Genomic DNA, 14,070 nt, shown 5'->3' on the forward strand with positions numbered 1-14,070 from the left:
AATAATGAACGCGCTCGGAGTGAGTCTCGCAAACCGAGGTACATACCTCCTGTACAGTTCCAGTCTCCCTCTTCTGACGAGCCTATGCAGATTAATAGGTCCCGCCTATCTCCTGAAGAGCGGGCAAGAAGAATACGGGAGAGGCTCTGCCTATACTGTGCTGCTGCGGGCCATCAAATTAACTCCTGCACGATGCGTTCGGGAAACGCCAGATCCTGACTTGTAAGGGAGGAGTCAAGTTAGGATCTCTCAGTCAAGCTCCTTCTCAACAAGACCTCATTCTTCCAGTGACGCTAGAAACTTCCGTTGGGCTCCAGTCTGCGTCAGTATTAGTGGACTGCGGTGCTGCAGGAAATTTTATCACCCAAGCTGCGGTAGATAAGTTTCGTCTGTCTACCTGTGAACTTTCTTGTCCTGTATACATTACTGCTGTGGATGGTAGTAGAATCTCTAAGGGGAACATTTCACATCAAACTACCCCAGTGGTTCTGGGAGTTGGATTTCTCCATTCAGAACTGATCAAGTTCCTGGTCATCCCTCAAGCCACCCAGGAGATTGTCTTGGGTATGCCTTGGCTCCAGCTACATAACCCACAGTTCGACTGGACAACGTTGCAGCTTACCTCATGGGGTTCACACTGTCATCAATCCTGCTTAGCCCAAGTGTGTCCTATTAAGTCTACCGAAGTAAAGCCACAGTTAAGTCTTCCAGCAGCTTATCAAGACTTCGCAGACGTCTTCTGTGAAAAGGCTGCTGATATCCTGCCGCCCCATAGGGAATGGGATTGTCCCATCGATCTCATCCCTGGCAAGAAGCCACCTAGAGGGCGCACCTACCCTTTATCTGTTCCTGAGACAGAGGCGATGAGTAATTACATCAGAGAAAATCTTCAGAAAGGATTCATCCGTCCGTCATCATCACCCGCTGGTGCAGGTTTCTTCTTTGTCAAAAAGAAGGATGGAGGACTGCGTCCATGCATTGACTATCGGGGTCTCAATGACATTACCATCAAGAATAGTTATCCTTTACCACTCATTACCGAACTTTTTGATAGAGTTAAGGGGGCCCGCATCTTCACCAAGTTAGATCTCCGCGGTGCCTATAATCTCATCAGAATCCGGAGTGGTGACGAGTGGAAAACAGCTTTCAACACTCGAGATGGCCATTATGAATACCTGGTAATGCCATTTGGGTTGAGTAATGCTCCAGCGGTATTCCAACACTTTGTGAATGAGATTTTTCGAGATGTTCTGTATAAGTACCTCGTTGTCTACTTGGATGATATTCTTATTTTTTCTCAAGACCTTCCATCTCATCGCCTACAAGTCTGTGAAGTTCTCCGACGTCTTCGTGAGAACCGTCTCTACGGGAAACTATCTAAATGCACCTTTGAAGTTCCCTCTATACCCTTCCTGGGTTATATAATTTCCGGATCGGATCTTCAGATGGACCCAACAAAATTGGAAGCCATTGCCAACTGGTCCATTCCAAATTCCCTCAAATCTATCCGACGGTTCCTGGGTTTCGCCAACTATTATAGAAAATTTATTCGAGGATTCTCCACTCTCATCGCTCCTATTACCAACCTGACTCGGAAAGGGGCAGATCATTCCAACTGGTCAGAAGAAGCCTTGGCAGCCTTCCGGAAGATCAAGCTAGCCTTTATGTCTGCTCCAGTACTGTCACAGCCAGATGTCGACAGACCATTCGAATTGGAGGTAGATGCCTCTACAGTTGGGGTTGGAGCTGTTCTTTCCCAGAAGGGATCTGATGGGAAAGTCCACCCGTGTGGATTCTATTCTCGTAAGTTTCTTCCTGCTGAAGCTAACTACTCCGTGGGAGATCAAGAGTTACTGGCAATCAAGCTGGCTCTCGAGGAATGGAGATATCTCCTAGAAGGGGCCAAACATCCGTTTAACATCTTCACGGATCATAAGAACTTGCTTTATTTAAAAGCAGCCCAGTGCCTTAACCCTCGTCAGTCCAGGTGGGCTATGTTTTTCTCCCGTTTTAATTTTAAGCTTCATTTCCGCCCAGGTTCACAGAATGTGAAAGCCGATGCATTATCCCGATCCATGGAATCTGAAGAAGGAACATCTGACTCTGTGCCACATTCCATCCTGAGTCCCGTGGTTTTTGCTGCCTCTCAAGTCTCCCCAGCTCCTCCTCCTGGTAAGACTTTTGTTTCCCCAGAGCTCCGTCCCAAGTTACTATCTTGGGCCCATCAATCTAAGTTCATTGGTCATCCTGGTGTCCTGAAGACGTTCAAGTTCCTTTCTGCGTCTTATTGGTGGCCAAAGATGAAAGAGGACATCCAGGATTTCGTGGCATCCTGTCCTAAATGTGTGCAGCACAAGACTCCTCGTCAATCTCCAGCAGGTCAGTTACAACCCTTGTCTGTCCCTAGTCGTCCTTGGTCTCATTTATCCATGGATTTTATCACTGACCTTCCTCCGTCTCAGGGACATAATACCATTTGGGTTGTAGTAGACAGATTCACCAAAATGGCTCATTTCGTTCCTCTCCAGGGTCTCCCTTCTGCCCCGAAACTTGCACAGATCTTCCTACAAGAGATCTTCCGCTTACATGGTTTACCCTCTGAAATAATATCTGATCGGGGGGTACAGTTTGTAGCGAGGTTTTGGAGGGCCCTCTGTTCTGCCATGCAGGTTAAATTAAAATTCTCGTCATCATACCATCCTCAGACGAATGGGCAGACAGAGAGAGTCAATCAAGAACTTGAGACTTTTTTAAGGTTATATGTGTCATCTTCCCAGGATGATTGGTTCAATCTGCTACCATGGGCCGAGTTTGCCCATAACTTTCGATATCATACTGCTTCTGAGACGACACCATTCTTCGCAGTATATGGGCAACATCCCCGTGTACCTGAATTTCAAGAACTCCCTCATATGGATGTTCCTGCTGCCACTACTGCTCTGACCCAGTTTTCTTCCATTTGGAAAAGAATTCATGTTTCCCTCAAAAAAGCCTCCAGTCGATACAAGGTCTTTGCCGACCGCAAGAGACGTGCAGTTCCCCATTTGAAACCTGGGGACAAGGTTTGGTTGTCAACCCGCAACCTTCGTCTCAGGGTCCCATCCATGAAGTTTGCACCACGCTTCATTGGTCCTTACCCTATTGAGAGTGTCATCAACCCAGTGGCTTACAAGTTGAAATTACCATCTTCACTTCGTATACCTAACGCCTTTCACATTTCTCTCCTCAGACCTTTAGTCCTAAACCGCTTTCAGAATACTCTTCCAGCAGGTCCCAAGATCCGAACTCAGCGGGGCGTGGAATTTGAGATCAACAAGATTCTGGACTCCCGTTGCCGGTATGGACGTCTCCAGTACCTGGTCGATTGGTGCGGTTATGGCCCAGAGGAGAGAAGCTGGGTGAATTCATCTGATGTCCATGCTCCTAGGTTGGTCCGTGTTTTCCACAGCACTCATCCCTCCAAGCCACGTGGGTGTTCGGTGTCCACCCCTAAAGGAGGGGGTACTGTCAGGAATCGACTTACCAGGCTAACATCCGTCCGCCGCTGCGGATTCCGTCCTGGCTCCCTGCGGTCACCTGTCGCCTGTGCCCCTGCCATGGGGCATCGTCAGGATCCTGTGAGCACTGCTGAGACAGCGGGCGTGTAGTGCGCCGCGTCCCCGCTGGGCCGCGGCGTGGGCGCCGCCATGACAGTCTGCAATGGTCAGTATGCTGCGGCCAATCCGGTGCGTGGCCGCACCCACCCTTCCTGCACTCATCCAATCCCTGCACACCATGGGGTATATAGGAGGCTACCGGTTCAGTTCACAGGCATCCTGGACTTTGTGTCTATCTGCGACCTACATGAAAGGATCGGTTCCTGTCTCTCCTGAGTTCCTGGTTCTCTGCTAAGAACATTATACTCCTGGTTACTCTGCATTCTTCCCGTGGAACTTCAAGGCTCAGCAACACCTGCAACCTGCATAAGGCCTCACACTCATCACCACCTTGTGTGCTTCAGCCTGCAGTTGAAGACTAAACTCCAGGTGCGTTCATTCCTCCACCTGTGACACAGCTTGCTGCTGCCAGTGCCCATCACCTGCACTGTGAGTCGGTCTCCTGCTTATGCTCAGGTTTGCCATATCATCTACTGCCTAAGTTTTCCGTTTTAACCCTGCACTGGTTTCCAAGCCAGAATTATTCCATAAGACATTTTGCTCTGCTGATTTATATTCCGGATATTATTTCTCAAATTCATTTACCATTCATTTGCCATAGACTTTCAGTTCCATTACTGAGTGATTGACTTTTTCCACCTGTTATTATTATTTCTGCTGCAATAACTGTTATAACATCTGCCTAATAAAAATACCATTGCGCTCATGCGCAGGAACGTTATTCAACCTCCTCGTTTCCTTCCTTCCACCTCCACTGACCCACTAGCGCCCCCTCCGGGGACACAGACCAAACACAATCTGACAACTGTGATTTTCCAATTTATTTTTAATATTTCTGTAATGCTCTAAAATACGTATCTTTAATGTTCTTTTAGTTTTACCAATGTGTTTTTTACCGCAACTACATATCAACATATATATGACAAAAGTTGTATTACAAATAATTAGTCCTTTTACTTTATATTCATATTTCTCTAAGCTATCTTTAAAAATGTTTCTTCCTGCCAATCCATGTGCGCACATTTTGCACCCACCGCAGGTGTAAAAACCTTCACTCTTCTGTATAAAATGAGTTGCACCACTTGTGCACTGTTTAGGCAACGGAGGTAACTCACTTGGTACTAAATAATTCTTTAAAGTTTTAGCTCTTCTAAAAACTAATTCAGGTTTCAATGGTACTTTCTCTCCCAATACAGGGTCCATTTTAATCACATGCCAATGCTTTTCCAGTATTTTCCGAATTTCAGTTCCTTTAGTATTATATTGTGTCACAGAGGGGCATGTAAATTGTTTTCTCTCTGCATCCACATCTACTTTATTTTTATATTGTATTAAATCCTTCCTTTCCATTGCTCTTGTTCTATTTAGAGCTGAATCAATTAGTGTCTGGGGAAAACCTTTCTCTTGGAACCGCTTGATTGATATTAATTCATTATATACTTCCATTCCGCATGCTAAAGGACTGCACTGTATTGAAACTATTTTGTCTAGAGATCTAGAAATATTAAGTAGTAGGTCCGAGTTTCTAACAAATTGTTTAAAATTTGTACTAGAGCATAATTATTTCCATTTTTTGTGGGACTATTACATTCAGCGCTACAGGACAGTAATGGGGACGTTTTGCCCCCCGAGCTTCGCAAATTTAATTTTTAGGTGAATGGGAGCAAGAATGTATTTACACTAATAATCCTTTTAAAGAGAATTTGGTTTTATATAAACTGTATATTGATGATCTGATAGTAGTGTGGGATGGGTCAGAACAACTATTTGCAGAGTTTATACACTATCTACATCAGAATGAATATGAGTTTTACCTTTAACACTGATAAAGTGGAAATTCAATATTTAGGTTTAACTCTCAGTGTGGATAAAGAGGCTTTGGGCGTGGATACCTACACATATTTCAAACCCGTAGATAGTAAGAACCATTTAGAGTATAATAGCTGTCATTATACTAAATGGAAGAAAAATCTTCCTTTCTCTCAGTTATTGAGATCAAGGAGAAACTGTAAGGAAGATATGATATTTGAAGAACAGGTATGTATATACACTGCTCAAAAAAATAAAGGGAACACTTAAAAAACACAATGTAACTCCAAGTCAATCACACTTCTGTGAAATCAAACTGTCCACTTAGGAAGCAACACTGATTGACAATCAATTTCACATGCTGTTGTGCAAATGGAATAGACAACAGGTGGAAATTATAGGCAATTAGCAAGACACCCCCAATAAAGGAGTTCTGCAAGTGGTGACCACAGACCACTTCTCAACTCCTATGCTTTCTGGCTGATGTTTTGGTCACTTTCGAAAGCTGGTGGTGCTTTCACTCTAGTGGTAGCATGAGACGGAGTCTACAACCCACAGAAGTGGCTCAGGTAGTGCAGCTCATCCAGGATGGCACATCAATGCAAGCTGTTGGCAAGAAGGTTTGCTGTGTTTGTCAGCGTAGTGTCCAGAACATGGAGGCGCTACCAGGAGACAGGCCAGTACATCAGGAGATGTGGAGGAGGCCGTAGGAGGGCAAGAACCCAGCAGCAGGACCGCTACCTCCGCCATTGTGCAAGGAGGAACAGGAGGAGCACTGCCAGAGCCCTCCAAAATGACCTCCAGCAAGCCACAAATGTGCATGTGTCTACTCAAACTATCAGAAACAGACTCCATGAGGGTGGTATGAGGGCCCGACGTCCACAGGTAGGGGTTGTGCTTACAGCCCAACACCGTGCAGGACTTTTGGCATTTGCCAGAGAACACCAAGATTGGCAAATTCGCCACTGGTGCCCTGTGCTCTTCACAGATGAAAGCAGGTTCTCACTGAGCACATGTGACAGACGTGACAGAGTCTGGAGATGCCAAGGAGAACATTCTGCTGCCTGCAACATCCTCCAGCATGACTGGCAGTGGGTAAGTAATGGTGTGGGGTGGCATTTCTTTGGTGGGCCGCACAGCCCTCCATGTGCTCGCCAGAGGTAGCCTGACTGCCATTAGGTACCAAAATGAGATCCTCAGACCCCTTGTGAGACCATATGCTGGTGCAGTTGGCCCTGGGTTCCTCCTAATGCAAGACAATGCTAGACCTCATGTGGCTGGAGTGTGTCAGCAGTTCCTGCAAGACGAAGGCATTGATGCTATGGACTGGCCCGCCCGTTCCCCAGACCTGAATCCAATTGAGCACATCTGGGACATCATGTCTCGCTCCATCCACCAATGCCACGTTGCACCACAGACTGTCCAGGAGTTGGCGGATGCTTTAGTCCAGGTCTGGGAGGAGATCCCTCAGGAGACCATCCGCCACCTCATCAGGAGCATGCCCAGGCATTGTAGGGAGGTCATACAGGCACGTGGAGGCCACACACACTACTGAGCCTCATTTTGACTTGTTTTAAGGACATTACATCAAAGTTGGATCAGCCTGTAGTGTGTTTTTCCACTTTAATTTTGAGTGTGACTCCAAATCCAGGCCTCCATGGGTTAATAAATTTGATTTCCATTGATAATTTTTGTGTGATTTTGTTGTCAGCACATTCAACTATGTAAAGAACAAAGTATTTAATAAGAATATTTAATTCATGCATATCTAGAATGTGTTATTTTAGTGTTCCCTTTATTTTTTTGAGCAGTGTACATAAAGTGGTTCCAAGAGAAAGGTTATCCCCAGACACTTATTGATTCAGCTCTAAATAGAACAAGAGCAATGGAAAGGAAGGATTTAATACAATATACAAATAAAGTAGATGTGGATGCAGAGAGAAAACAATTTACATGCCCCTTTGTGACACAATATAATACTAAAGGAACTGAAATTCGGAAAATACTGGAAAAGCATTGGCATGTGATTAAAATGGACCCTGTATTGGGAGAGAAAGTACCATTGAAACCTGAATTCGTTTTTAGAAGAGCTAAAACTTTAAAGAATTATTTAGTACCACGTGAGTTACCTCCATTGCCTAAACAGTGCACAAGTGGTGCAACTAATTTTTTACAGAAGAGTGAAGGTTTTTACACCTGCGGTGGGTGCAAAATGTGCGCACATGGATTGGCAGTAAGAAAAGTTTTTAAAGATAGCTTAGAGAAATATGAATATAAAGTAACAAGACTAATTAATTGTAATACGACTTGTCATATATATGTTGATATGTAGTTGCGGTAAAAAATACATTGGTAAAACTAAAAGAACATTAAAGATACGTATTTTAGAGCACTACAGAAATAGTAAAAATAAATTGGAAAATCACAGTGTTCCTCTGCATTTTAAAACATGCCAAAATAGTAACCCCAGTTCAATGAGAATTTTAGGACTGGAAAATGTTGTTCTTGACCAACGGGGAGGGGATAGATAAAAGCTTCTGGCTAAACGAGAAACATACTGGATAGTAACTCTAAATACGCTGTCTCCCTTGGGTTTAAACAAAGGGTTTGATGTTGTCCCGTTTATTAAATGAAGGTATAAAGAAAATGTTGGTTTGCTCAATATGAAAGTGGTTATGTTTTATATTCTTAAATATGTACAAGGTTTTTATTATATGGGGTTGCATATTCCATTTTTTTAATGATATTTTATACAAAGTTGTGTCTGTTTGGAAATTCAATGTGATTAGTGATCTCAATATAATAGTTCCATTGTGACCGTGATTGGTCCGTGGGAGTTGAAATAGAGAGACTGAACCATGCTGGGACAGCCCTCTGACGAAGTCTGCAGTGACAAAACCGGTAGGGGCGAGGCCCAGCGTGAGACTCACCGTGCAGCAGGGAAGCACCCTTAAGATGCGGTGAAGCCCATTTCATTTTGTACATATGCTTTAAACTTACGGTGGTTTATACCGCCACTTGCGGTACGTTTTCTAACCTATGTGTGTCAGATTTTATAAAATTAATCAGTTTGAAATACAGTTATGCACTATGGAGCGCCCTCTTTTTGATTGAATTGCATATATATATATATATATATATATATATATATATATATATTGTACGTAGATAGATAGATAGATAGATAGATAGATAGATAGATAGATAGATAGATAGATATTTACTGTATGTAGATAGATAGATAGATAGATAGATAGATAGATAGATAGATAGATAGATCTGTAAGGTAGGTGGTGTGACAGGTAGGTCCAGCTGCCCCAGCAATTTAGGGCTGGCTAAATGAAATTCTATCTCCCCACCCCTTTCCCCTCCACCTTGTTACCAGGAATAAGAGGCAATATTCCAAAGTAGATACCTGAAAAAGCAGCACAAGATGTGCATCATTAATATAAAACACTAATCTGCTACCTTTTCGACCATCATCCATGTCACCTGCACATGTTTGTATAGAGCACTTGCCAAACATTATATACCTTACATTTATATAAAAGGCATTTCAACAGGCAGAAAAGAGGGCTCCTGTCTCTATATCTATTTGTTATGTTTTTTGCCTTGCATATCTCACTCTACAGTCTAGTCCTGGATGAAGATTCATTTTGTTGCTTATTTTATTAAAATAACAATACATTTTCATTGTTTGCTCCCTTTTATGTCTTTTGAAATTATTTTCTCCTGGTACTTTTATGGTGGATATATTAAGATATGAAAAAACGGGATTAAAGGTCAGCTCCACATAAATTGCAACCAATGCATAGAGCTTTTCTATTACCCTATCAAAGAACATAGAAAATAAACAAGATCTCCCTTAAAAAAAAAAAATAGTGAAGAGGATTTCCTTTGAATGGTTATAACACCAATAGCTACAGTATGAGCAATGTGCCAGCCTAAAAGTGCCTAGCATGTTGTGTATGGTGGGTTATGGTCAGGAGTTGTTATTTATCAACATTTATTTATGTAGCGAAAGCATATTGCATTGCCATTTACAAATTCCTGACAAAACAGCAATAAAACAGGACTGGGTAATAACCAAGACAAAAGGGTAAGTGGGCCATGATCCCAAGCTTACATTCTATAAGGAAACAGGCATTTGGTACACAAGGAACACTGCTACACATTGCAAAGGGTCCAGACAGATTGCAAAGATAAACAAACTTTGTGGACTATATGACCCAGTAGCAGAGCAATGTTGGTTTGGGGTCTCTGGGAACATGGTCAGGGCTGCCACCAGAAATTGTGGGGCCTGGGACTGACAAAACAGGCAGGGCCCCCCCACCTCCCTCCTACTTTTACAGTTAGAGCACTATTCTGCACTACGGAGGTTCTAAACTAACAATATAAATGTGTTTTATTCTATCTTGTGCCAGTTAGAAAATAAAAAAACTAATATTTGATTTGTAGCTAGTTTAAGTGAGTTGTGCATCTTTGACCTTCTATAAAGTGAAAGCAATCAGACATCAGTGGATGTATAGAGTATGCCAGTGCGACATAGAGGCCCTGTGTGTCCTCCCTCCAGTCCTTTCCTTTGTATTAATGACATGACAGCCAGCCCCGAGCCCCCTTCTCAGAATCACAACAATCACACACTTACATTACATACTTACAAATTCGGCCTAAGCGTCCTCTCTCCCACTCTGTCTGCTCCTGTCCTGAGCTCTTCATTCTGGAGTCCAACACGGTGGCTCCTCTTCTCTTCACTGGCACGGCGTTACGTCATGATGTCATGCCACGCCGCATCCGGCTCCAACAAACTTTATCAAACAGCAAGCTGTAGCCTCAGGAGTGGCGTCGGCCTCAGGCAGTCTCACCAGCGGTGGCCGTTAGGATTAGAAGGGCTGTTTAGGGTGTTTGTTAGCAGCCACGGTCAGTCCCACCGGCGGCGGCTGACAGCTGGCGGCGGGATGCTTGAGCATTCCGGGCCCTCCACTCTCTGTCATAGTGGCCTGGCCAGGGACAAGTGTACACAGGGCACCCCGTTGATGGTGGCCCTGAACATGGTGCCTGTACTTTTATCCTGGGGACATGTCTATTGCGCATATGCAAATAACAAGGAAAAGCACCATTTTCCCAGTGTTTCTTCCTGCAGCGTCATCTGCAGAAGGGGTAAGTACTGTATCATTTTATGGGTGCAGGGTGTGCGCAGTGGGCCCCCGTGGACCCAGGAGCCAATGTGTACTGCACACCTTGCACCCATTATAGATACACCAATGGGTCAAAGGGTTGTGTGGGTGTAGAAAGAGAACATACAGTATGTACGTTTTAATTGTTTTCATTACCTATAGCTACTGTTTGTAACATTCTACATCTACTATACAAGATGGATAGCTCATCAACCAACCTTCATTAATATTCTTCTTTTGCTTTAGAGATCCATCAGCTGAAAACTGATGCGGAATAATAGCCAACCTATCAATGTTGTGCACAAGATTTCCGGCAACTGACAGCACAAGACCCACTTTTTGCTCTTTTGATCCTGATAGGTCAATCAATAAGAATTTGTCCATAAAATTAAACCGAGACGTAAGGGAAACTCTGTCATAAGAAAGACATTCATGTTAAATATTGTTAAGACAAACTTAAACATTAAATAATGTTATTGTATATACTGTAAGACAGTAAAAACATTCCCAGAAAACAAATAAAGTGAAGACCATCCTAATGACAATACTAATAACAAAGAGGGCATACATATTTTATCAAATACTTATAATGTTCACATAGAAAACAGGTAATTGCTGACGGAACATTGCCAACAGGAAATAAAATACAATATATATATTATATTGTGTGGAGAAGGATTACAAACAACTCTTAACTTCTGGATAATCTAATCACACATGCAGTATATAACAAAATATTACAATTTTCAGGGTACCCTTCCTGTTTAGGTTTAAGGTGGCTGTAATTTTTGGGTAGTCTGAATGGTGGTCAGGTGAGGAATTCTGTGGAGGGTATAAAAAGACAAGTGCCTAACATAGTAGTTTAAGGCACTAATATATATGAAAAAATAGAGGATGGCCTTGGTGCCTAGGTACTAAAAAACACCCAAAACAAGTAATGAAGTGATAATGCACAAACCGTAATGAACACATCTATAATACAGTATACAGCACTTGCACTCCTCAAATGTGATGGATGGATGGATGGCCCCAATCAATATTCTGCGCTAGATATTCCGCAGGTAAAAATAGTGTATTAAATAATGATGGAAAATGAAGTGCCTAATAGTGCACCAACACCATTTATACACATTTAATGTTTGAAGTAGTATCCACTATTCTGTATACATATTTTTCTATGGAGGGTATTCTATTAGCAGCAGTAATTTACCACTGCTAATAGGTTTGTCAAGGGCGGCTCCTCCCCCCGATGCTGGAACTTATTATGCTGAGGCACCCAAAGCCTAATTCACAATAAGTGGGCGCCGGAGCTGCGATAACACATGGGATCGGGAGCTTATCCCGGATCCCATGTGTTATTGCATAATAGCGGGTCCTTTTCGGCCAATAAAAACAGCCTCTAACTGGATACCACAATAATGACCATTGGTCATAAATCGCAATATTAGGCTGTTTTCATCAGCCAAAAACAGATCACTTCTAATTGGATACCCACCTATGGCTACATATTGAATTTGTGAGAGCAGTTTCCTAAAATAATCTTGAAAAAAAAAAAAGAATTACTGTAAGATGAGCAATATTTTATGATATACAAAGTAATGTACACTATTATTTATTTATTTATTGTATTTGTAATTGTTTAAGCACTATAATGAGGAAGATTTTTTTGATATCTTAAGCACCAAATTTCAGCAGTTGCTGTTTTTGGGCCCATAATTACCTTTTTTATTAAAAAATACAAGACAAATTTAAAACCAACATTGACATTACTAACAGTAGCCTACCTTGATGGTAAGACTTTGCCAATTACTCTTATGCAGGCAGACTGTAGATCATCTGTTAGAGCTTGTTGCATAGACATACTTAGACCAATGGTTCTTATGTTTTTCCTACTCTCCTGGTTTACATCGATTTCCATTAACACCATATCTTTACCACTATAATGGATTATAAATGTCCCATTGGTGTTATTTGAACCATATCTTTTTCCTGAAGCTTGAATCTATATATAATACAGGGAATTTGCAGAACAAAATAAATATATATGTGATTGTATATAACACATCAAATTCAAGTGAGCTAAACTGAAGTTATTTGTGTAGGCCCTCAGATCAGAGAATGGTTAAGAGATGGGAGATTTGAAGGAGAGAATGAAACGGACAAAGCTGTGTGTCTGGGTTTCAAGAGTGTCTGCACAAAATTCATGGAGAATCACAAACTCGAAAATGACTCTTAGTGGGTGATAGACCTTCTTATGTTTTCTACAGCAATGGGCAATTTCATGAACTCTCACTTGGACTTTTTACCAGACCGCAATGGATGTAGTGAGTGACGAACACGTTAAGCATTTTCATCAGGAGATTTCTTAAAACATTACCAGGGTGAGTGGAGCACAAATTTGCAAGTTGACTTCTGCTCTACTCAAAAGAGACATTCCTGAGGCACAGTGCAGCTGAACATCAAACAAAGCTACATTTGAACCCCTTTACTGTGAAAGACAGGGGGGGACTGTGGAAGATGAATCACATTAATCTTCAGCAGTAGTGGGATTAGGAATAACCTACCTTGTCACAACTGGTCAAGGAGACCAATGGGTACTCCCAGAAGCAGCTGCCGTAAACAGGCCCGGCAACAGGGGAGAGGACTAGGGATACAGCTGTACCAGGCCCAAGGTTCAGGGAGTGCCATCAGGGCCCACAGATAAACCTAGATCTGACCACTGGCTGCGCTCCTACATGATCAGGATTCTGGCAGCTACGGGAATCCCTCTAGGTAGCCGCTTTCACACAGCACTTCAAAGCACCACTGAAAGCCATCTGAGGAGTCACAGCGAGCAGCCAGAAGACAGAGAAGGTAAGTATGGGAGCATGGATGGGCACTGTAGGGGCTGGAGGGACACTCTAGGGGCTGGCAGGAGAGCACTGAGTGGGCTGACTGGAGGGACACTATGGGGGATGGCTGTAGGGACACTGTGGGGGCTGGCTGGAGGGACACTGTGGGAGTGGAAGGACAGTGGGCTGAGGCTGGTGAGACACTGGGCTGAGGCTGGAAAGAGACCATGGGGGCTAGAGGGACACCGTGGGTGCTGGAGGGACATTGTGGGCTAGAGACAGAAGGGGTCTCGGGATGGAGAGACACAAAAGAGCTGGAGAGACATGAGGGAATGAGGTTGGAGAGACATAGGGGAGCTGGATATACACAAGGTGGGTGAGGCTGAAGAGTACTGGGGAAAGTGGCTTGAGAATATCCACAACTGGGAGGATTAGAAGGAAAAGGCTTGGGAACAGTAATCTTCATTCTAAAGAAACATTGCTGATAGCAATGGTACCAAATCAGCAAATATAGTTTCATCATATAAAATTGTTTGCTCAGGGAGGTTCACATTTTGCATTGCATCAAAACTTCTGGTACTATGAATTATCTGGTCA

General features: G+C 43.1%; 1 protein-coding gene and 1 long non-coding RNA gene across 2 annotated transcripts in view; one reads left to right on the top strand and one right to left on the bottom strand.

The window, feature by feature from the left end:
* LOC134945174 (uncharacterized) overlaps positions 1-14,070 on the bottom strand; it is a 532,944-nt gene that overhangs the window by 398,307 nt on the left and 120,567 nt on the right. Inside the window, exons 23-24 of the mRNA XM_063934300.1 lie at positions 12,427-12,644; positions 10,861-11,054 (exon numbers count right to left, since the gene is read on the bottom strand). Of these exons, the coding sequence (XP_063790370.1) occupies positions 10,861-11,054; positions 12,427-12,644 (412 nt within the window). The remainder of the gene's footprint in view (positions 1-10,860; positions 11,055-12,426; positions 12,645-14,070) is intronic.
* The window catches only part of LOC134945175 (uncharacterized), a 115,829-nt gene that overhangs the window by 91,606 nt on the left and 10,153 nt on the right, over positions 1-14,070 (top strand). The window lies entirely within an intron of this gene.

The sequence above is a fragment of the Pseudophryne corroboree genome, chromosome 7 (genome assembly GCF_028390025.1).
Source record: "Pseudophryne corroboree isolate aPseCor3 chromosome 7, aPseCor3.hap2, whole genome shotgun sequence".
In the NCBI taxonomy this organism is placed as follows: domain Eukaryota; kingdom Metazoa; phylum Chordata; class Amphibia; order Anura; family Myobatrachidae; genus Pseudophryne; species Pseudophryne corroboree.